Source organism: Pongo pygmaeus, chromosome 10 (assembly GCF_028885625.2).
Source record: "Pongo pygmaeus isolate AG05252 chromosome 10, NHGRI_mPonPyg2-v2.0_pri, whole genome shotgun sequence".
NCBI classification, from domain to species: domain Eukaryota; kingdom Metazoa; phylum Chordata; class Mammalia; order Primates; family Hominidae; genus Pongo; species Pongo pygmaeus.
The window spans coordinates 114657636-114682836 of record NC_072383.2 but is presented as its reverse complement, the minus strand read 5'-3'; the positions used below and the strand labels follow the sequence as shown (position 1 = coordinate 114682836).

Below are 25201 nucleotides of genomic sequence, written 5' to 3'. Positions count from 1 at the left end.
GCTGTATTAGGTGCTAAGGATGCAGGGGTGAACAAAACGCCCCTGCCTCCATGCAGTTCTCATTCTCTGGGTGGCACAGTTTTATGCAAGTTATCACATGTGAAAGAATTTATAGTTTTTATTATGCAAGTTTTCAAATAAATCCAATTGCTGTTATCTTTTGTTTTTCACGGAATATCTTGCATTTCAGAACACAGTTTGGAAATCATATTTTATTTAGTGTTTTCAGACGCTATCTATTATATCTAAGGTATTTCACATTTAGCCTTTTGTTTTATAAAAAACTCCAGGCAAACTCAGCTGGACTTTTCTTTTTTTAATAACACCTTTATTGAGGTACAATTCACATATCACGAAATTCTTTTTAAAAATTTTACAGTTCAGGCCGGGTGCGGTGGCTCGTGCCTGTAATCCCAACACTTTGGGAGGCCGAGGTGGGCGGGTCACCTGAGGTCAGGAGTTCGAGACCAGCTTGGCCAACATGGCAAAATCCCGTCTCCACTAAAAATAAAAAAATTAGCCAGGCATGGTGACGGATGCCTATAATCCCAGCTACTCGGGAGGCTGAGGCAGGAGAATTGGTTGAATCCAGGAGGTGGAGGTTGCAGTGAGCCAAGATCACGCCACTGCACTCCAGTCTTGGCGACAGAGTGAGACTCTGTTTCCAAAAAAGAAAAAAAGTTGTACAGTTCAGTGGTTTTTAGTATTTCCACAGAGTTGTACAGTCTTCACTACTATCTAATTTTAGAACATTTTCATCAACCCTCAAAGAGACACAATATTCATTAGCACACACTACTCATTCCCCACTCCAGTCCTTGGCAACCACTGGTCTACTTGCTGTCTCTATGGAGCTGCCTGTTCTGGACATTTCGTATAGATGGAATCGTACAATATATGATTTTTTTTTCTTTTTTAGACAGGGTCTCATTATATTGATCACACTGGTCTTGAACTCCTGGCCTCAAGCAGTCCTCCCCCCAATTTTTTTATTTTTTATTTTTGAGACAAGGTCTTGCCCTGTCACCCAGGGTGATGTGCAGTGGCAAGATCACGGTTACTTGCAGTTTCGACCTCCCTGGGCTCAAGTGATCCTCCTGCCTGAGCCACTGGATTAGCTGGGACTACAGGCATGTGCCACCATGCCTCGCTAAATTTTTGTAATTTTTTGATAGGGGTTTTGCCATGTTGCCCAGGCTGGTCTTGAGCTCCTTGGCTCAAGCATTCTGCCTGACTCAGCCTCCCAAAGTGCTGGGATTACAGGCGTGAACCACCTTGCCTGGCCATATGCAATCTTTTATGTCTGGCTTCTTCCAGTTAGCATAATGATTTTGAGGTTCATCCATGTCATAACATGTACCAGTACTTCATTTCTTTTCCTGGCTAAATAATATTTCATCGTATGGCTGTACCACATTTTGTTTATCCATTCATTAGTTGATGGACATTTAGGTTGTTTCCACTTTTTGGCACTTGTGAATAATGCTGCTATGCATATTTATGTACAAGGTTTTTGTGTGGACATAATATTTCTTTCTCTTGATAAATAAGAGTGCAGTTTCTGGTCATGTGGAGAGTGAATTGATGAGTGTTAGATTAGCTTTGCAACTTTGAGCAAGTCATTGAATATTTCTCAGCTTGAGTTTTGAATCCCTATGATGAATGAATGAGTTGGGTTATATTATTTTCAAAGTCTCTTTTAGCTTTAAAATTGTGTCATTCTGTTACTGCCATGCCTAATGCTGTGTAGTTCAGGGGTCAGCAACTATGGCTTTGGGCTGAATCTGGCCTGCAGCGTGTACTTGAATGACCAGCTAGGTAAGAATGATTATTACTTCTGTGTTTTTGAGACAGGGTCTTACTCTGTCGCCCAGGCTGAAGTGCAGTGGCATGAACCTGGGTCACTGCAGCCTCGACCTTCCAGGCTCAGGCAGTCAGCCTCCCAAGTAGCTGGGACTACAGGCATGCACCATCATGCCTGGCTAATTTTATTTTATTTTTTTGTAGAGAGGGACTCTCACTGTGTTGGCCAGGCTGGTCTCGAACTCCTGGGCTCCAGTGATCCTCCCACTTCATCTTCCCAAAGTGTTGGGATTACAGGCGTGAGCCAACACACTTAGCCAGTGAGTACATTTTTACAAAAAGGAGAATTTGTGACAGCCATAAAAATCTAAACTTTATTCTCTGGTTTTCTTTTTTATAGAAGTTAGCTGACCCCTGTTGTAGTTTATTAAATAGTAAGATGTGTATTATGATAGCTGTAAAAAATATGACAATTAAAACATTTTCACAGTTAATCTAAAATATTTATATTTGGTAACAGCTGTTGATTTGATTTCTAAAATTATATACACAGACGCACATAGTAAGCTATATATGTACTCAAAAGTAATCATAAGTGTACTGCTGAATGAATTTTCAGTGATTAAAAAAATATCATTTAACAAGTGCAAGAAGCAAATACATAACCGGTATCCAGAGCCCCTCTTGTGGCCTTTCCAATCCCTTAAAGATAGTCACTATTCTGACTTCTGACAGTGTAGTTTAGCCTGTCTTTGACCTTGATATAAATTGAATCATCTACTTTATATTCTTTCACATTCGGCTTCTTCATTGTTGAGATTCATCTGTTTTGTTGCTTATAGTTTTTTCATTCTCATTGCTGTTTAATATTCTGATTCTGTTAACTATATCACAGTTTATTATCTCTTTCACTGTTGATGAGTATTTAGATAACTTCCTGTTTGGAGCTATTGTGATTAATACTACTGTGAATATTCTTATACCTGTTTTTTGGTAAACATATATGTGCATTTTGTCGGTTTAAAGGGAGTATATGTTTGTTCATCTTAAGCAGCAATGTATAAAAATTCTTGTTGCTCCGTATTCTCACCAATATTTTCTCTTTTTTTATTTTTGACATTCTGGTGGTTGTGTAGCATTATCTCATTGTAGTTTCAATTTCCCACTTGCCTAACAACTAATGAAGTTGGGCCAATGTACTTTCTAAAATAGTAATTTCTTTTAATAAGGAAATACTGGCTTGATTGAGTTTCCCAGCTTACATGATTTAAACAATCATTTTGTTATGTGTCCTCAGTACTATTTATGTGTCTCTAGTACTGGAGAGAGAGAGAAACGATTTATTACCATTACTCCCTGTGGGTCCCCTCAGTGTCGTTCTGGATTTTGTTGTAATCATTAAGTTGTATGGCTTTGTACTGATATTGATTTTGGTTTTGATTTCAGCGGCCCAGCCCAATCCAGCTTTACTCTCCTCCCTTTATATTGGCCCCAATCAAAGACAAGCAGACAGAGCTGGGAGAGACGTTTGGTGAGGCGAGCCAGAAATACAATGTGCTCTTCGTGGGCTATTGTCTGTCTCACGACCAGCGCTGGCTTTTGGCTTCCTGCACTGACCTCCATGGGGAATTATTAGAGACCTGCGTTGTAAATATTGCTTTACCAAACAGGTGAGAAGACTTGATGTTTATGGTGCATGTAAATTAATGCTGTACCATTCCTCAAATATGTATATTTCCAGTTTTCTATGTAAATGGAAGTGGGTACAGCATGGATAGGTTCTTTGGAATTTCTAGTGTTTGTCTTATAAGTGATAAATAACTCTGATTTATCTAGGGACCCCTTCCCCTTCCCCATTTCTTTATTTGTTAGGTCACGGAGGAGTAAAGTATCTGCACGTAAAATTGGACTACAGAAATTATGGGAGTGGTGCATAGGGATTGTCCAAATGACATCTCTACCCTGGAGAGTTGTAATCGGGCGACTTGGGCGTCTTGGCCATGGGGAGCTTAAAGGTGAGAAATTTTTGAAGAGGTATTTGCAGAAAACAGACGAAAAGGGCTGAGCTGATGTCATTAACTGAGCTAAGGGAGAAAATGTTTAAATTTGTAGTAAGAATTAAACAGATTCTATTTTGTGATTCTTTTATATGTACAGGATAAACCAGTTTTAAACTCTTCTTTGGCAACAAAATAAATATCCAAATAAAATCTTAAATTTTGAGCCCCAATATATAAAACAAAAAGAGGGTTTTATTAATATAAAAATGATAGTAAATTCACATTTCGAACATGTATTTATATATTGAATCAGGGAGAAGAACCAGTCAGTTTTAAGACAAAAATTTTATATCAGTGATTATAGGTGACAGTTGAAGTCGTATAAAAACAGCGTTCAGTTTGTTTGGTGGTTGATGATGAGTTTTGTGTTTCTTTAGTTTTTTTGGTGGCACAACAGCAAAGAAATCCTGTTTCATGAGGACAGGTAGTTGCCAGTAGAAGCAGTCTTTATTCACATTGCCACTGTCTGATGTTCTTCAGCCTGGAAGCTTATAAGAGCAGATTTTTGAAGTTCAGTCCCCAACTACCACTGCTTATATTCTTTGTCATAAATGTAACAGTCAGTTAGGAAGCACTTTAACTGTAACACAACACAACTGACCACCAGCAGCTGCCTTGCCTGGTGCTGAGCCCAGCTCATTTACTATCCCAGTGTAGCTACTTGTACAGTTTTATGTGAGTAGTATGAATAAGCCTAGATTATTTTTAAAGCCTTATTAATTAATGACACATTTTTAAGAAGTTCAATGTATGCATTCAGAGGGGAGAAGTTTTTTTCCTAAGATCTGCACAAAAGAAAGACTTAATGTCACAAATTAGCTTGGTGGCTTCCTGGGTGCAAATACATTAGAGCAGAGTCAGCAAAGTTTCTTTGTAAATGGCCAGATAGTAAATATTTTCAGCTTTGCAGGCCAGATGGTTGCTGTTGTGACTATTCAGTTCTGCTATTGTAACGTCAGAGCGGCTCTAGACAAGTGTGGATGGCTGTGTTTTAATAAAACTTTATTTACAAAAACAAATGGGAGGCAGGATTTGGCCTGTGGATCATAGTTTGCTGATCCCTGCATTAGACCATGTACGTTTTTTTTTTTTAATAGGAAATTCACGTCAGGTATTTGTAGAATCCCTAAACAAAAATCACTGGTACAGATATAACTTGTACTGTAGGAATGCCTAAGTACACCTCACTTCCTACAATGCAGGTTAAATCTGGTATCAAATTTTCAGGGTTTAACAGCAGTTTATATAAATATTACATCATATGTATTAAGTAAATGTTTTCTTTGGCATTTACAAATTTTTTTTAAGTAATAAGTTGTACTGTAGACTAATAGACCCTTTTCATTTTTTAAAGGAATATCATAATGAATCTTGTATCAAGAGCCTGGAGGTCTAATACATTAGGGGATTCATCATTTTATTTCTGTCAGAATTTTCTATCTTCCTCCCCAGTCTGCTTTTTTAGTCAATCTTATTTCTTAAAGGCTTTGAGCTATTCTTAACCCTTGGGGAAAGTTAGACTATAATAGGAAAGAAGAGGGAGGATAAAAATATAGAGTAATAGTCTAGTCACTTGGTATTTTGGAAAATTATTAAGGCCATCTCCTTCCTTTGTATGATTTTTGTAAGGGCACATTCTTCTTCCTTATCTCTTAGTGGAGAGGAATGTGTGACTGGAGGAGCCCATCAAAAGATTGAAAGAAAATGTATGTTCAGGAATAAAAACACGAGAAGAACCTAGTGTACAGGAAATCTGTTTACTAATCTACAGCTCCTTCCTTTGGGGAGCCAAGATCTGTGCCACATTGCATCTCCATGGGACAGTGTGCGACAGGAGCCTTAGGTTTCAGAGTCAGCTTTGTGAATTTCTGTTTCTTATCTCCAGAGTCTTTATGATGAAATACACGCTGCATTTTCTTTCATACTTGGTTTAAAATATGAAGCTCACATCTGTGATTTTTCCATAGTTTTAAAACACACATTCTTCATGTTCCTGGCCACTTTTATTTCAGCCACTTCAGTTTGGGGTTCATTGGGAATATGGAAACAGTTTTCCATTCACTTGCTCTTTAAGGGGAGAAATGGCAGCTTATTTGGGGGAAAAAAAAGTGTGGAGGTAGAGCAGCCTGCACTGGTGTGGCATTTTATGAGCAAGATGGGATCCGAAAGCAGGGGTGATGCATAGGAATGGCGCATACTTCATGTGTGTAAGGGAGGTCAGAAGAGGGGACCAAGTGTTTTCCACTTCTCAGAGTAACATAATCCTCCACAGTGCTCCAGTTAGGTATAATGCTTTTGTTTGGAGGCAATAAACATTAGAAAGGAAATTTATGCCAACTTTTCAATCTCCACTATTAGTATGGCATCATTTGGAGCACTTCACTCACACTCATTGTGAGCTCTTTTGGGTGTTCTAAGAACTATTTCTCTTCATTTCTGCTGCTGTTTGACTTTCATGGAAATAACCTACAACAATAAACAAAACTCAGGTTTACCTCCACCCACCAGTGCTCTCCTCCAGAGCAGAGTACTGAAAGAATCGGACCTTGAGAAGGAGGAGAAAGGATAGGTCAGCTAACACTGCTATCATCATGGAAAAGCACTCTAAGTGCCTAAATCTGGTCTAGGTAGATTAGACTGGATTAGTGCTGGACTCTCAAAGGTCATTTCAGACATGACTTCAGCCACAGAATAGTAGGCCTTTGTTCCTTTGTTAATGAAGTGTAATAGAAGTCGAGTAACATTCTCTTTATAGCAAGGAGGGGAACATATGTAAAGCCATAATTCCCTGTAGGGCCCAACCTTGGAAATTCAATTACCGGGCAGAACTGCTAAAAAGCTCAAATCTCCCATCAGTATGAATTTCTAAAGACTGTGTATGACTGCGATGTTTGATTTCAGATTGGAGTATCCTCCTTGGAGAATGTTCACTACAGACAATCAGCAAAAAGCTCAAGGATGTGTGCCGGATGTGTGGAATCTCTGCCGCAGACTCTCCTTCTATCCTTAGTGCCTGCCTGGTTGCCATGGAGCCCCAGGGGTCCTTTGTAGTGATGCCAGGTAAATTTCTTCTTGTCATTGTCATTAATTACATATCACATCAATTCAGTCCACTCCAACTTAAGTCCACAGACAAGTGTAGAATTGTCTTCATTATATTTCTATAAGGGAAGATTGTATTTGGGGCTTAAAGATGGAAAACATTCAATCCCTTCCATGCGGAGTGGTTTGTGATTTTATCATGTTTGTTGACCATAGCTCGGGGGAGAGACTAAGTTCTGAATATCATTGAGATCTCACAGAGTCATGGCTAATGACTGTTACCTGACCCCAGTTTGTTGTTAGTATATGAAGATCACCCTCCAAAGAACTACTAAAGTAGACACCGGCATGATGCATATTTGAATATCCTTTTGAAGACATGCATTTAGCAGAATCTCACAGCAGCCTCGAAGGGATATTTCTGTAGTCTCTCTGATACGGTTGAAGATGAATGGGAAGGCAAACAAGGATAAAGTATTTAGCACAGTACCTGGTACACAGTAAGCTCTCAATAGATGTAGGTGTCATTTGTGGATGGCCAAAACATGTGGCCACAGAATTTCTTAAGAATCTGGCTGGTTTTTGAAAACCAGCAACTAAGCGATTTTATACTTTTATAACCTATCTTTATCATCCAGGTATTTCTTGAATCAAATGGGGGACCTTCCCCACTTATTCCTTATAAAAGTCAACAGTATTGTGGTGTGAGAATGGGGTTACTTGTCATCAATCCAGTGAGAGACAGATGTCCTCATTAGATTATAGGTTACCTCTGTTGCCTCTACCACTTGGGCAGTTACGTAACTTCTTTGTGCTTTTGTCCTCATCTATAAATGGGGATCATAGTTCCTATCTTCAGATGCTGTGATGATCAAATGTGATGACTTGAATGAAGAGTTTAGCACAAATGCTGGCATGTAGTAAGCATTCATTAAGTGTTAATAACATATACTGATTTTATGGTACTATCTCTATAGGATTGTTAACCATTTAGAACAGTACTTTATAAATTGTGAACAACCAGAGGAGGAAGGAAAGTAGGGTGTTTATTTTTAGAAATACTTCTTACGTAAGTAATTAAAACATTCAGCGGACTTGATCCAATTTTATCTTAACCTTTTCAGTGTGAAATGAAACTTGGGTTATTATAGACAGCTGTGTGCTCTGAGTCAGTTTCTTTGAAGATATTTAAACAATTGGACTCAATTTTGAATGTGTATTTATCATGGCATTTTCATCAGACTCATACCACTCCAGATCGGGCCCTCTGAAAACCTCATTTCTGGGGTTGTTCATTGATTGATTTAATTCTATTTTTTTCTTTAAAGATGCTGTCACAATGGGCTCTGTTTTTGGCCGAAGTACTGCACTGAACATGCAGTCATCTCAGCTCAACACCCCTCAAGATGCTTCTTGTACACACATCTTGGTGTTCCCAACATCATCAACCATCCAGGTGGCTCCAGCCAACTACCCCAATGAGGATGGGTTTAGCCCCAACAATGGTGAGTAGAAGACTTGTATGGATAGTGCTCACCTTCGTGCAGGGCAGAGCCGGAGTATGGAATCACTGGGCTGCTGCATGGCTTTTCTGTGTTGTAATAAACAACCCAGGAACTATAAAGAGGGGATAGAAGGTTTGAGAATCTTTTTGGTCTTAAAGCTTGGATTTATCTGCACGATTAACAAGACCAAATAAATATTTTCCTCTTTTGGGCAATTAACTTTCTTCCATTTTTCATTAAAGGCAAAAAATAATATCTGCATGGCACTGTTCTGTACTTAGGTGCCACTCTTTCAATAAATATTTGATGATGTGATTTGAAATGTATGAAGTACTAAGCAATATGAAGAGAGCACCTTCCTTTAGCTAGTCGTTGGCAATCTAATTTGCTATAGAGAAACCCTTATTTGATTATTCTTAATGGAAATTTTTGAATATCTGTTAAGGTATTTGTTTAAAAAAATGATTATTTATAAACTATAAAACACTCAACACAGCATCCATTTGCATTGTTTTTGAAGAAATTATAACACCTACCAGTGTTTATTTATGGTAAATGGGATGGGGAAAAGGATACCAAATTTTATATCTAGTATGATTACAATAGAGTAACAAATATATGAGAAAAGAATCATAGAAAAAAATGGTCATGGTGATTGGGTTCTAGGTGATGGTTTTCACTTTTTATACTTTTCTTTACAAATTTTCTGCTGTGAGTGTACCTTACTTTTATAATGTCGGGGAGGATTTCTTAATGAAAATGCTGGGCCAGGCACGGTGGCTTAGGCGTGTAATCGTAGCACTTTGGGAGGCCGAGGCAGGTGGATCACTTGAGGTCAGGAATTTGAGACTAGCCTGGCCAACATGGTGAAACCCCATCTCTATGAAAAATACAGAAATTAGCCAGAAATCCCTTGAACCCAGGAGACAGAGGTTGCAGTGAGGCGAGATCATGCCACTGCACTCCAGCCTGGGAAACAGAGTGAGACTCCATCTCAAAAAAAAAAAAAGAGAGAGAGAAAACATTGTGCTTTGATTTGCTTTTGGAATAGGTCCCCATTTTCAGGGCAAGTTCACACCCATTAACATGCATTCATTCAGCCTCTGGTGTTTTAGATGCTAATTGGATACATAGATGGAGTCTACTGTGTTTTTGAATGGTGTCAACTTTAATGATTAAATTGTTGCTTTAGCTCTTTTACCATGCTTTTTTGTGCTTTTGGAGGCTATGCAGAGTGTGGGTTTTTATGTTATATTCTTTATTGCATTCTGTTAATACTTTATATAAGGAGATCATTGGAGAGAGTACAGAATGGAAGAATAATTTGAAATAGCTTGCACTCAGTAGGTCCTCACTGAATCTAAGTTGTTAACAGTGTGTGTCCACAATAGCCATATGCCAACAAAACATGACATAGGTTAAGTTGGATTATTATGATATTGATATGGACTATCTTTTTAATTTTTGTGCTTTTTTCCCACCTCTTCCCTCTAGATGATATGTTTGTTGACCTTCCATTCCCAGATGATATGGACAATGATATTGGCATATTAATGACTGGGAACCTCCATTCCTCTCCCAACTCCTCCCCAGTACCCTCCCCAGGCTCTCCTTCTGGAATTGGTGTGGGCTCTCACTTCCAGCATAGTCGGGTAAGGATGATTTGGAGTACATTGTTTAAGACAACCATAGCCTTCAGGAAGATAATCCACTTGACATCTGATCATCTTGTTCCTACTTGCACAGTTCCTGATGGTCTGGGTCCTTGGTACAAGAGAAATAAGTGTGGGAAACTGACTATGGTTCCATTTTGAACAGAAGGCAGGAATTTGAAATAAATGTGTTATTATTTCTGATGAATAAGTTTTATCAGAAGAATAGTCCTATTACAGACGCAAGGGTTCTTATGCATTGTTTTCTTAGCAAAAAATAGTTCTAGTTGCTTGCTGCTTCCCAGTTTTTTTTTTTAATGTTTTTATTTTTTGCCAAAATAGTGGCTTTTAAGAGATTAGTACAACAACCGTACTTACTCAACATGCAGAGTAACTGTGCTGATTGAAGAACACGTTGGTGATGGCTTGTTCTGAAAGGAGCCTGCCGTGCTCTTTGCATGTCCTGGCTTAGTCATTTTGCAGCCTTCTTCTTTCTAGCCGACCTGCAGGAATGGCAAGAGCCGCCAGGAGACTGATTTTACAGATGTGTCCCGGTTAACGCCAGAGTATTAAGGAAAAAACCAGAGCTTACAACTGGTTTCATCTTTAAATATCTCAGGGATATTGGAGGTGGATGAACAACAGAAGATTTAAGAGTTAGAGGGTTCGGCCATAGCTTGTGGTAACTTTGCTTCAGTTAGATGATTCCTGCTGCATCACTGTATTGTACTGTTTATTTAAAATGTTATGAGACTGGGGAGTTAAGACTTTGAAAAATAGCTATGTCTGGCATCTTAGACTGAACAAGCATAAGCAGCCCACTCACACTCATTTATTTAGACACAAAGATGGACATAAAGGTCTTCAGTTTTCATTGGGGAGGACTTTTATTCCCCGCACTGAATTTATTAGATGATGGAGAGAAAAAAGGTTTATAGCTTAGATTAGTCACAGAGCAGGTGAGACCAGAGGAGGGCATCTCAGACTGTTCCCATGTTATACCTGCCCCTATTACCCTCTTCTGGAAGGAGGAGGTTTTAAGGGTCTTTGTTTCCTTTGCAGTACTTACCAGTTAATGATAATTTGTTCATGGGAAATGGTTGTGATAGGAATGAAAAACACAAATGTTACATTGTCTGTTTTTTTAAAGTTAGGTTTAATTGGAATTCTGGAGGCAAGTAGCATAGCAGCTAAGAATGCATGCTCCACAGTCTGTTAAAGACAACTCTGAATTGCAGCTCTGGGCCTGTGGGCTTTGTGACCTTGGACAAGCTAACTTCACCTCTCTTAGCCTGAGTTACCTTATCTGTGAAATGGAATAATAGCAGCTACCTCCCAGTACCTGTTTTTGTAATTCAGTTTATGCATTAACAAAGAATTGGTCATTGAAGTGTAACGTTAGTTGTGTAAGAAACAGAGGTATGCTGTATTTCTCCCTTTTTTGGAGCCTTAAGCACTAAAGACTTTAATTCAATGCCATGATTTAGACAGTGCTGTTCTGAAGCTAGCCAGGTGGCCTTTTTCAATCCTGAGCACCTGCAGCCAGGTGACCTCCAAGAGGCTTTCAGCATTTCCTTTTTCTGAACCATTAAACATTCTTTGATATCCAGTTAAGACATTATAGCGGGGAAAAGAATGCGTTCAAAGTGGCAGTAAATTTTTTATTTTTTAACCAACTCAGAATTGATACAGTTTGATGTAGCAGCTGCAGATTATTTTTTCCTTCTAAACAGAAGGCTTTTTTTTTTTTTTTTTAATTTGAGACAGAGTCTCGCTCTGTTGCTGAAGCTAGAGTGCAGTGGCGTGATCTTGGCTCACTGCAACCTCTGCCTCCTGGGTTCAAGGGATTCTCCTGCCTCAGCCTCCTGAGTAGCTGGGATTACAGGCGTGCACTACCGTGCCTGGCTAATTTTTGTATTTTTAGTAGAGTTGGGGTTTCACCGTGTTTGCCAGGCAGGTCTCGAAATTCTGACCTCAAGTGATCTGTCCGCCTCAGCCTCACAAAGGGCTGGGATTACAGGTGTGAGCCACCGCACCCAGTGTAAACAGAGACTTTTAAAAACAGATGCATTACTTATTGCTTGCATGAAAGGTACATTTTCAATTGTTGAAGCTAGCTAAAAGAATTAAAGATAAGAAAAGTGTCAGTTGCAGCAAAACATAGCCTCTTCCAGGAGTCTCTTATTAAGGGGAATGCTGCAAATGAAAACATGGCTTCTCTGTGAGCAGATTTTGCACTACTGGCAGCTCAGGAACTTTTGTGCTGTGCACATACTGGTGTCACATTGTCCTGGTCAGGCTGATGCGCTTGTGTGTCTTTGGCTGGTTGCTGGTGAAAGAGCACCTGCGTGTGGTAGAGCCTTCTGCTGTCAGAGATGATAATCTTTCCATTTTAGTTTGTTACATCATAATGCCATGAAATAGATCTTACATCCCATGGAAAAGAAACCCAAGCAAATAAATCTGTACCTACTTGACTGAGGCTGTCAGTTTTGCTGGTATCTTCTCTATGTGTGCAGCAAAGACGATGCCAGCCCTGCTTGCCTTTCTCAATCACCTGTTGTTTTCTGTGAGATGCTGCCACAAAGGGGATCACTCACTGCAGTGTGCAGAGTGAACTGACGAAAGTTCATTTTTCAAGCTTTAAGATAAATGCTGATCATGTTTTTGGGATTTTTGTTTTTCAGAGCCAGGGTGAGCGTCTTCTTTCTAGAGAAGCACCAGAGGAGCTAAAGCAGCAGCCCCTGGCCCTTGGGTATTTTGTATCAACTGCCAAAGCTGAGAATCTTCCCCAGTGGTTTTGGTCATCGTGTCCCCAGGCTCAAAACCAGTGCCCTCTCTTCTTAAAGGTTGGTTTGGTGTCATATTAGAAGTTTGCAAGGAATGAGTGATTTATGCTTAAATTTAATTTTGGTTAGAAATTTCAGTTTTAGGCACCATAATCTTATTCTGTTCCTTTTTTCTCTTGTTTCTACTTACACTCTGAGGAAATTTTAATTACAGTTGTAGGTGGAGGGTAGAATTTAGGAGGACCCAAAACCATGTCACAAAGAAATGAATCACAGTAGCCCAAGGAGGAAACAGTGGGGCCCAGAGGGTAAATCTAGGATGGATGCATGGGGTTCAATGTAATGGTCTTTCTCCAAGTCTATATTGCATCACTATCAGTAAGGTTAAGCCTGTGTCGAAGGTATAATAACCAGCCATCCTCTTCCTCCCCTGCCAGGGACTCTTCGCGTTCTTCGTGAGAGAAGAGTAAGAGTCAGCTAAAAACATCGCACATTTACACTTGCTCCTTCCTTTATATTTTTTGGAACCTTTTAATCCCAATTTTAAGGGTTCAAAACAAAAGATATCCTACTTGCAGTTTATGTTAAAAACAACAATACCTAGAACGAAATCCATCTCTTGCCCACAGATTGGCAAAAATACAAAGATTTGGCAACATACTGTGTTGGCCAGATGTGGGGAGCAGGCCCTGGTGTTGGTGGGGTTGCTGAATGATACAGCCCTGCACACTTCCCTTTTAGGGCAGCAGTCCCACCTCTGAGGAGTAGCCCAGAGGTTCTTTGCCAAAACAGAAAATGACATATGTCCAAGACTAGAAAGAACCTAAGCGTCATCAGTGAGGGACTGATTGAATCAACTGTGGTGCATCCAGACAGTGAAATATTAATCATCTACAACAAAATGGAGACTATTTCTATGTAATTCTGTGGAGTAGAGATTACCATGGAGTAATCTATAAGATATGCATATTCACACACACACATATACACATACACACATAGCTGCGTATATTTTCAAAAAGAAACGATGGAAATTAAACCAAAAACTTAGACGGTGAAGCAATGTTCTTTTCCTAATGACTTTAACATACTATTATAAAATCAAAGAAGGTTTATAAAAATGCATATGTTGTTTATTTTGAATTAGAATTATCAACATGAGCATAGATTTATTTTTCCTCTCTAAAAAAGTATACACATTTTTTTTAGCTCTGTCTGCTGAAAAAGCTTAGCAGCAATAAACACCTCTGTTGCCACGATTGTGGTTCCTACACACCGTTGTCACTTAAAGGAAATATGGTTCTTTGAAGAGATGACTGATTCCAGATATGAAGCAGGAAATATTCACAATGAACCTGAGGCATTGTTCATTGCCTAAAAGGAAGAAAGTTACCAAAGATTATTATGGTCCATCAGGGCCTCAGGAGCCATCTTAGGGGGCAGCTCTGTTGTCCAGGGATAGGATGGGACAGTGTGATCATTAAAAAAAATGATGACAGTGATAGAATGAAAGAAGTCCTTGGTTCATAATTGTGTTGGAAAACAAACAAAAAATCAGTCATCATTTGTAACTGCTAGAGCATCAACTCAGTCTGAAAAATGCAAAAATAAAGAGAAAGAAGCATTTATATATTGCCTCTCCTTTACATATAAAGTAATACCAAAACCATTAGGTGAAAAGTTGATGAGGAACTTTATGATGGATGTAGTGTGCTGGTATCACCTGAACCCAGTGAGGAATCATCTGACTTCAAGTGGGACAGTAGACATTTCATGCCTTTAATCATTTGTCACGTACAGATCATGTTGGCTCATGATTTTAGTAAACCAAATATAAAAAGACATTTTTGAGATAATGGAGCATTATCTTCCTCATTATCCTACAGATGGGGTGATAATATTAAGGAATCATTGTTAATTTTTGTGTGATAATTGCTGTTATGTTTAAAGGTCCTTATGTGAGATATCTGCTGACTTTTTACAAGCAAGATAATACAATATTTGGTTTTTTGTGGGGAGGGTTTTTTGGGGCTTGGTTTGTTTGTTTCTTTTTTTTGGAGACAGAGTCTTGCTCTGTTGCCCAGGCTGGAGCACAGTGGTGCGATCACAGCTCACTACATCCTCATCCTCCCAGGCTCAAGCAATCTTCCAGCTTCAGCCTTCTGAGTAGCTGGGACTACAGGCACACACCACCATGCCCAGCTACTTTTTTTTAATGTTTTATAGAGATGGTAATATTTGTGTTTAATTCAGAAAAAGAAAATGAAAACAGAAAAGTGGTGAATATTGATAATTGTTGCATCTTGGCGATATCAATTCATGGGACCTTATTATATATTATAGTATTTTTATGTGTGCTAGACTATTTCCATTGAAGAAACAAAATGTAGTAGACCAAAAAAAAAAAAAAGCCCAAAAAGTTTGCTTTTTTTGTTTTTTTCCAACTCTAGGATAAGAAGTTATTTGGGATTACCTTGGGGGTTACTGAGCAGGTTAAAATTTATAGACTCATAGAAACCCTGACTTCTAAGGACTTTTGGGAGCATCTGTTTCTGGCAGACATGGCCTCCCTCACTTCTGCACTGTGTTGTCTAGACCAGAGAGGTAACTCTCTTTGTTTTTTCACCAGGCTTCGCTGCATCACCACATTTCAGTAGCACAGACAGACGAACTTCTGCCTGCCAGGAATTCTCAGCGGGTTCCACACCCTCTTGACTCCAAAACCACGTCTGATGTTTTAAGGTAGATACCAACCTAGGCATCATAGCAGTGCAATTTGAAACAATATTCCTTTACTGTTGTCTTTCCAAGGTGTTTTAATCTAAGTGTGGTATTCATAGAAAAGAAGCTGCCGTTTGTGTAGTGAAACAGTATCTGATGAGTCAGTGAGAGCTGCAGTCCCTCATAGCCACATGGGACAGACGGTGTAATACATTAGATTCAGTTAGGCAGTGATAAGCATTTATAGTTGCCTTTGCTTCCCGTTCAGAGCAGGCACTTCATGGTGATGAAGAGAGGTCAGATCTCGGGGGTGGATAGTTAGAAGACAGTGTCTGGAACTTTTAAAGCACCTCACATTGAAAACACTTTTTATGCTTCCTGAGATAGATTATGTGTTTTTGTTTGTTTGTTTGTTTATTTGAGATGGAGTCTCGCTCTGTCACCCAGGCTGGAGTGCAGAGGCGTGATCTCAGCTCACTGCAAACTCTGCCTCCCGGGTTCACGCCATTCTTCTGCCTCAGCCTCCCAAGTAGCTGGGACTATAGGCACCCGCCACCATGCCTGGCTAATTTTTTGTATTTTTAGTAGAGATGGGGTTTCACCGTGTTAGCCAGGATGATCTCGATCTGACCTCATGATCTGCCCGCCACAGCCTCCCAAAGTGCTGGGATTACAGGCGTGAGCCACCGATGATGTGTTTTTTAAAAAATGGACTAGAACATAAATGACATAGTTGGGAAATGCATTCCAGAAATGTGTATTAATCAAGCCACAGGCATTCTTCATCTACCTTGAGAAAATATACAGGCCTTTTCTAATGTTTTCTAACTCTTAAATGGTTAGGAAATGATAGGAAGCTATACATTATAGATTAATGTATAATTATAGTTATGGATAAAAATAAAGAACCTGATCAACATAAATTTGGCTTCCAGGCCCCCTAGAGCAGGGGTCCCCAACCCCCGTCCATGTCTTGTTAGGAACCAGTCCCCAGAGCATGCGGTAAGTAGCAGGCGAGCGAGCATTACAGCCTGTGCTCCGCCTCCTGTCAGGCAACATTAGATTCTCATAGGGGCACAAACCCTATTGTGAACCGCACATGCAAGGGATCTAGGTTGTGTACTCTTTATGAGACTCCTGATGATTTAAGGTGGAACAGTTTCATCCTGAAACCATCCCCCACCACGTGGAAAAATTGTCTTCCACGAAACCGGTCCCTGGTGCCAAAAAAGGTTGGAGACTGCTGCCCTAGAGGAACACTGTCCAATAGAAATATAATGTGAACCTCAAATCTATTTAAAATTTTTCTGTTAGCCACATTAAAATAGTAAAAAAAAACTGGTTAATTTTAGTAATATATTTTATTTAACTCAATATATTCAAAATGTTATTTCAACATGTAACAATATAAAAATATTCATGACATATTTTACATACTTTTCTTTTTTTCTTTTTTGGAGACAGAGTCCTGCTCTGTCACCCAGGCTGGAGTGCAGTGGCATGATCTCACTGCAACCTCCGCCCACAGGTTCAAGCAGTTCTCCTGCCTCAGCCTCCCAAGTAGCTGGGATTACAGGCATGCACCACCACGCCTGACTAATTTTTGTATTTTTAATAGAGATGGCGTTTCATCATGTTGGCCACTTGGTCTTGAACTCCTGACCTCAGGTGATCCACCCACCTCGGCCTCCCAGAGTTGCTGGGATTCCAGGCGTGAGCCACTGCACCTGGCCCCTAAGTGTTTGGGCTCCAGTGCCTACTTTAGCTGCAGTCCACGCAAGTTTCTACTGGCCTCACTGGCAGAGCTCAATGGCCATGTGTGGCTGGTGGCTACTGTACTGCATAGTCCACGTCTAGAAGGAAGGAGGAACATGAGACAAAGGACGAGGGAAAGAGCCTGGGGCAAGTTAAAGGATGCCTTTGAGACCTCCTTCCTCCTAAGATCTGGAATGTATTAGAATCTGAGAACCAGCCTTCCCTCTTGAGGCTCATGCCCCTGCTCTGTGTGTTCTCTTTGGCAGGTTTGTTTTGGAGCAGTACAACGCTCTGTCCTGGCTCACGTGCAATCCGGCCACCCAGGACCGTACTTCCTGCCTTCCCGTCCACTTTGTGGTGCTCACTCAGTTGTACAATGCCATCATGAATATACTTTAATGGGAAAAGCACTTGTTCTCTCTGGCTCAGTTCCTTCTCCCTGCAACCTCAGTCCAAGGAACCTGCTACACTCTGCAAATAACCCACATCCTTTTCTTCAGACCACTCTCCACAGTCCTGCACTGTGATTCCTTCTCAGCAGGCACATGTCAGTTCTGCAGTGTTCATTACCAGAGTGACTCCTTGACACTTCTCTCATGGACCTGGAAACTTACCATAAGTGGTGACTTTCAGCCAGTGCGGTGGTGTGTGTAGCCCCAACCACTGGTCCCCAGGAAGTGGTGGTGGTTGGTGGCTTTTCAGCGGGAAACAGAAGAGACAGTGTCCTTTTGCACAAGAGTCTGTGTTTTCAGCCTCTGTATACAATTGAGGGCAGTCTAGCCCTTTGGATGAAATCCTCTAGTTACTGGTGTATGGCCTGTGGGTTACCTGAACTCCATAATCTGGGACTTTTTAAAAATAAGAACCAGCTCAAGTACATGGTTTCATACTGGGGTTTCTGTCTCCCTAGTGCTCCCATCCAGATTGGCATGAGTGCTTTGGTTGACTTCAAACCTGTGTGTCAATGCAGAAGGTCTGGAGACAGCTTCATTTTGTTTATTTATTTTAATTTGTTTTGTCATATGGTTTTTGTGACTTTATTTTTTTAATTCACAAGGACCAGGTACAGTAACTGAAACCCAATTCAGATCCACCATAGGATTCTTTGACTACATACCTCTGTCCTAGAAGCCGGAAAAGGAGTAAAAACACATTGGGGAGATCATGCCTAAAAATAATATATTCAAAACCACCCAGCAGTAGGTTTTGTTAACAACAAACTGGGTTTTAAAAGTTCTGCCATGTTAAGTGGCCAGCATTTCATGAAGGATAACATTTTTATACAGAAGGCAGTCAAGCTCAACTCAGAGCCATGGAGGCAAGTACCTTAATTAGTTTTATATAGTCACAACGGAAATATATTTTCTAGTGAATTCTTATCGGAAGCCAGGTCTCTCCTCTCATTAGATCAAAAGGGACTTATGTACATACAACAATTGAAAGTGTTTGCTCATGAAATCAGTTATAAATATGGTGAATTTTTTCTGGACCATAGGAATATTATTTCAAAGAAATATTACAACTTAACCATTAAATTAGTACTTGAAGTTGAGCCTTTGTGGTGGGACTTTTTAAAAAAATGCCTTTTTAAAGCATTAATGGCTAATTGAAGTATTTTATGACTCCTCATTCCTGGCCCAGAGGGTTGTCTTTGAAACCCTGTTTCTAACCTTTGTGTCGTGTGTTTCTGTCTGAGGGCAGTGGGTGTGTACTGGCCTCCCGGGAGCCACTGTGACCAGGCCTTTGAGCTCTTGTCATCTGTGGAGAGAATCATGCAAATTTTAAAAGTTCTTCCAAGAGACTTCCATGTCCTGGTTATTAACAAAAAAGGAAAAATGTAATAATTGATATGATTTTGTAAAAGTATTTTTCTTGAAATAATCTAAAGTTTAAAACATTATATTAAAAAAAAAGTTGTGTGGTGGGAATGTGAAAGCAGAGAAATAACTTGTAAATGGATAATTTTGTTCTCTGTACCACCAATTGAAGGGGGGGTTGACTTTCGCAATGTATAGGATAAAAAATCTGATATATCAAACCATTTGTATCTAATGTGTACAGTGTAAAATTGACTTTAAAAATATTGCAGTGCTATTTTTTCTTAATCAGTAAGGAAAATTCTCAAGGCCTTTTGAAGAGCATAAGAAGATGAAGATTGTAAACTTGTATAAAATTATCTTGGTGAGAAGACAAATTGTAAAGTAGATATTTGTAATCTTTTACCACTTTGGGGTTGCTTTTTTCCCGGAATTCATCAGAACTTTGAATTTTTTTTTAAATGGGCTGTTTTTAATGCAGGGGCTTTTCTTCCCTAGAAACCCAATTCTAAGCAGAAAAAGAAAAAAAACACAAAAAATAAAAAACCCCTACAAAAAAACTTAAAAAAAAAAAATGGCAGCAAAGGGTAGTTTTCATCTGGTGTCTTTTATTTAAGTTTTTTAAGTTAAGAAAAGCTGGTGACATATTTATACGTTTTTGTGCAAAAATAAATGAATGGCAATAGATTTTAAAAAATCTTATTATGTACTTCTGTGTGAAAAAGTCTGTATAATATTTCCCTTAAATATGCATTATTTTACTTGTGAGTTTTTTACTGAATTAATCTGAAATGTACAAGCCCTGGATTTGCTACAGAGTGAGAAGTTATTTTATTTTTTTTTATTTTTAATTTTGGAAATTCTGCAGAAATCAGAACTCTTACCATGGTTTGAACAAAAAAAAGGGGAAATGGGGAGGGGAGAAGGGTGGGATTGTCCAGCATGCTTGTATGTATATTTCAGAACCTTTTTTAAATGTAAAAGCTGTACATTTCTGGGAAGTTCTGAATTTCTTTTGTTTCCTTTTTTCCTTCAAGCATTTTGCAGTGAGCTTCTTTTATATATAGCAAACAATTTGAAAGAATACAAAAATATGTGAAGTTCATTTAAAAAAATAACTACAGTATAGCGCTGGTACAGTACACTAAAAGACTTTGATAAAAAGAAACAATAATAAAAGGCCTCCATTTTAAATGTCATTCATATATACCTTGTGGATGAGAGCTATATACTTTTACACACTTTTTTAGAGGAATAAATTATTGAATTACTGAAACTTTGAGTGGCTTTTTTCCCTTCCTCTGCTGCCTTTGTATAAAATTATCTACACCTGTTTGAGAGGTGCATGTATATGGATTGAATAGCCCTAGATTAGTAGCCAGGCTCTACCTTCCAGTCAGTGAAATGGATGTAGAATTTTACCACCCTGATCACCCCTAACAGCTGTTCTGAAATGGTATTCTCATACTCCAGGGCACAAGTACACTCCCCAATCAGTTTTTAGATGCTAACACACACAACACAGAATCAACTGTTGTGAGTCGATGAGCTCTAATGGTGTCTCTCAGCTGTAAGATTGTGGTCAATTCTAGCACAAATGACAAGTCTGTATTTTGTATTCCACCGCCTTTCTCTTCACGGTCTCAGCCAGTTTCTTTTTGATGTCTCTTAGAAATGACAGATACATCTCTCTCTGCTGTTTTCCTGATTCACAGGCTGGTGACGGGAGTTTGGCATCTGATACACCACACGCAAGTCCCTGTTGGCTGCACACCATCTACCATGCTGTTCCCTTCTTGGGTCCATCAGCTAGGAAAAGCCACATGTTCTAGCAGGAGTTGCAAGGGTATATTTCATATACTGCCCTTGCAAAATCTCTCATTAAAAACGGTTAAACCCCAGGACTTGGCAGAGCTTACAATAAACATTTGAATAATTGGAAAGGCCTTGCTTTTAATCTGCCTTCATCATTTTAGAAATATACGTTGTTCTGAACCTAACATCAGAATCCAGAGATAAAGTTCTGGATCCCTCATCTGCAAATGAGGGATGAGGATGATTGCATGAGAAATGCTTTGCAAACTTAAAGGCTTGTATCCATGTTACAGCTGCACTGTTGAAGACTGAGAAAAGTGAGGCCAACTTTTTGGTTAAAAAATGATAGGGATCTCATGCAGTTACTGCCTTACATACATAACTTTTATATAGTCCTGCAGCAGCTAAATAATCAGAAACTAGGAGATACTTTTACAAGCATTCAGTAGCTTCAATGCTTAGCTCGTACATTGAGTGGTACTATATTCAACAATTAGTGTTGGCTTTATAGTAGGAATGTCATTTTCATAACTGCCCCCACCTGTACCAATTCAGCAACCACAGCTAAATCTCTTTGAGGTAGGATAAATGAATGCATTTAAATATCTTCCAAGTTAGATGTAGATAAGCCTTCAGCAGTTTGCATCACCCAGATTCTGCTCTCCACACCAGTTCATTCCTTCCAACCATGTCATTATGTAGTTTTTGGTTTTACTGTTCAGGAAGTCATGAGCAAAGGTATTTGTTACCAACTGGGCATCAAAGAACCACTAAAAATCTTTATAAAAGTACAGTTCGTCAATGAGTTTTTAAAAGCAAACCTCATAAGACATACTGCAGAAGCAGAAGCCACATATTGAAAACAGTCTTTGCCGCTTGTCATTTATAGTCAAGCCAGTATAAAAAGGAAATCGTGCTTTGGAATTCACCGCACGCCCAAATCCTATCAAGATGCAATTTTCACTTATTACCGTGTTATTTTGGTGTTAAACGATTCTCTTGTTTATATCCCCTTGAAAAAAAGGTCACTTTAGCAGTAATTATTTCATGTCATTAATACCTAATGAGACACCACTAGAAAATTCTGTTGTGCCAGGTAATTAGAGGGTTGTAATGTTTGCCCTGGGCATCCTGCTCTGCCTGGAACCAGATTTACCAGTCTTCCTCCACTTTGCTTACAATTCCAGGGTCAAGTTTAGAAAAGATTTTTTGACACTTAACTGCTTCTAGCTAGAACGCTAAATCATGAAGCAGGTAAGAAATAGAAGTTGATGAGAAAGTTTAATCTCCAGGAAGAAGGTTGGACATAACCAAAATATTGATTTTTCTCTGTAAATGTTATTTCCTCAATGAATTTAAGTTCCCAGGTGATGGGAAGACCCCAAGACAGACATTCCCGTTAGTCCCAGTTTTTTTTTTCTTTCAAACAGGGAAGTGAGGAAAGCACATGTTCAGTTTTAATAATCTGCTAACATGGCACTTGTCTGGGCTGTTACCCATATGGGTCAAACCACTTCTGTCCTGGAGTGTGCTTGAAATTCACCCAGTGCTCACAGCATGCAGACACGTTGAAATTGGCAGCATCTCTGAGCATTTCTCTGGCTCTTGCTGCCTGTGTATACCTCTTTTGCCTTGCTGTTGGGTGAGGCATGTTTCAATCTACTTGTTTTATAAGACTAGACAATATTCAATAAAATTGGCCACCCCAGAGCTTAGAACAGAAGCTCTGGGAAAAAAAATACCTAACACAAGGAAGTATTCTTTGTGGGGGGAATGTCAATTTAAATAATTTAACATGTAAAATAGTAATTGTCTTAATTTAGGCTATAATGTTTTTCAGTAAGCATTTTCATGTTAGCTTCTCTTAAATCTTAGTTTGTTCACTTAGCGGTCTTGATGTTCTTATTAATTTAGATACATTATTTGCATATATAATTTCCTGTCTGCTTCCTTTGAAGTATGTGATTTTTTTTTTTTAATCATAGAGGAGACACTGTTTCTGTAATTATACATACACCAATGTTTTTTGTTGTTGCTATTTCTTGTTTACTTAGGAGGTTCTCTCTCTAGGTCTAGGGGTCAAGATCACATTTGCTTCACAAGATGAACTAATGAACTTCCCATCATTTTCCGTGAACCCAAAGAGTTTATCTTTCGTGACACCAACTTTGTATTGGGCTGAGACTGAATAAAGGTCTGAAGTAGGCACTCACGAAATGTTTGTCAAACACTGATACTGTTGAAAGACTAGAATTAGTTGCATCTCAAAAATCTGAAATAATTACCAGTAAATTCATCAGATCCTGATGCCTTTTTGGGGAAGCGGTTTACAAAACATAGGATTTTTTTTTTCTTTTTTTGGTTGATTTGGGGTTTCCATTTCTTTTGTCGATTTTGTTGATTTAGATTTTTACAGGAAAAAAATGAGTTTTTCAAATGTATTAATGCAATGGTGCAGAATACTCCCTTAATTTTGAAACTTTTTGGTGATGTATGCTTTTTTCCATTTCTAGCAAATAAATGCTTTTATTCCCCCTGGATTGATTTTTCTAGCAGTTTGATTGTTTTTTAGTTTTTGTTTGATTTTTCCAAAGAAACAGCTCATGGACTTAACAATTCTGCTGTTTGTATCCTGGCTTTGTCTTCTCTTTCTTTTTCCTAGTTTCCTTGAGAGTTATGTTTCATTTTCCTTGAATTTTAATTGCCTGCTTAGTTAATTTATTTTCACTTTTGATGATATAGGCATTATAGCCTGGGGGCTTCCGGATGTGTTGGCCCTCCTCAAATTATATGCAGAATTCTTTACGTGCATTTTTTTTAGGGAGACAGTCTTTGTATCAGATTCTCAGAGATGTCAAACGCTTTTTTAAAAGGGATAAAATTGCTTTTATCGTTTGAGATGTCAAACGCTAAAAGGGATGAAATCTGGCACTAGATTTAAGTTGATTACATCCTACAAGTCTTGATGCTTAATGTTTTCATTTATATTTTTATACTCTTGGTTCTTTATTTCTTTTTTGATCCATTTTCATTAAGGAAAATTCTCTTAAAGTCTCACACTGTAATAGTCTCTTATACTACAACATAATCTTGCATTCTCTGAAATCTTCAAAACAAGGTGTGTCCTATTTCATGGGCATTGTTGCCTAATATAAATAGAATGTGAACCATAAATGTAATTTAATATTTTCTAGAAGCCACATTTAAAAAGTAAAAATAAACAGGTGAAATTAATTTTAATATATTTTATTTAACCAAATATATCCAGATTCTTATTCCATTTCAAACTAAAATCAATATGAAAATTATCAGTGAACTATGTAGCATTCTTATTTTTGCAATAAGTCTTTGAAATCTGTATGTAGTTAACATTTACAGCACATCTACATTTGGATGCTAAATTTTCAATAGTTGAAGAAAAATATAGTTCTACCAAAAAAAAAAAAAGAGATTTAGCAGAAAAAATACACTGCTTCAGTTTTTAAATTAAATTTAAATTAATTAGACTTACATAAAATTAAAAGATTGGTTTCTCAGTCACACTCACCATATTTCAAAGTGATCAACAGCCACATGGGGCTACTGGTGATCCTATGGGCCAGTACAGCTGGGGTGTAAGATTTGGTAGCAACTAATTGTGTCTTGAGTATATTTTGTTTGTTTCTTTTCTACACCCCATTTGGACCTCAAGCTCTGTCCCAGGCAGGCAGTAGGAGTTAAAATTTCTCACTGGAAGTTTGGTCTTCCTTTGTACTTCCTTACTGGTGCATAAAGGTTTAATGATGTTTATGTATTATATAATTTATCTCTGTATAATCACCCTTTATTCTGCATAATGCTCTTTGCTTTAAATTATCCTTTTAATACCGCCCCTCTTTCCTTTGATTAGAATTCCAGTGTTGTATCTTTGGCCCACCATTTATTTTCAACCTTTGTCATTTTGTGTTAGGTGTACTTCATACAAGCTCTTGCATTTTATTTAAGAGAACAATACTATTTTTATTTGAATAGGGTACTTTTTGCCTTTGCATTTCCTGTTCCATGTTATACTTTGACTTGTCAGCCAATTTTTATAAATACACATACAGATTTATTTGCTTCCTTTAACTCTTTGGTTTGGCCTTTTTTTGTGTATGGACTCTGCCATTTGCCTTTATTTTTTTTTTAACATGTTTTGGAAAGAAACCTCCATTACGTAATACCATTAGTGATGACCTTTACACAGTCCACAGACATCCACCA

At 38.6% G+C, this 25201-nt stretch overlaps 1 protein-coding gene across 4 annotated transcripts in view; it reads left to right on the top strand.

Moving 5' to 3' along the window:
• Positions 1-20420, top strand: part of MED13L (mediator complex subunit 13L) — a 320014-nt gene extending 299594 nt beyond the window's left edge. For all 4 annotated transcript variants that reach the window (XM_054445342.2, XM_054445341.2, XM_054445343.2 and 1 more), the window contains 8 exons: positions 3250-3473; positions 3676-3818; positions 6765-6923; positions 8234-8410; positions 9905-10062; positions 12750-12911; positions 15481-15593; positions 17594-20420. In XM_054445342.2, the coding sequence (XP_054301317.1) occupies positions 3250-3473; positions 3676-3818; positions 6765-6923; positions 8234-8410; positions 9905-10062; positions 12750-12911; positions 15481-15593; positions 17594-17726 (1269 nt within the window). In that variant the 3' untranslated portion in view covers positions 17727-20420. The remainder of the gene's footprint in view (positions 1-3249; positions 3474-3675; positions 3819-6764; positions 6924-8233; positions 8411-9904; positions 10063-12749; positions 12912-15480; positions 15594-17593) is intronic.
• The last annotated feature ends 4781 nt before the right edge of the window (positions 20421-25201 follow it).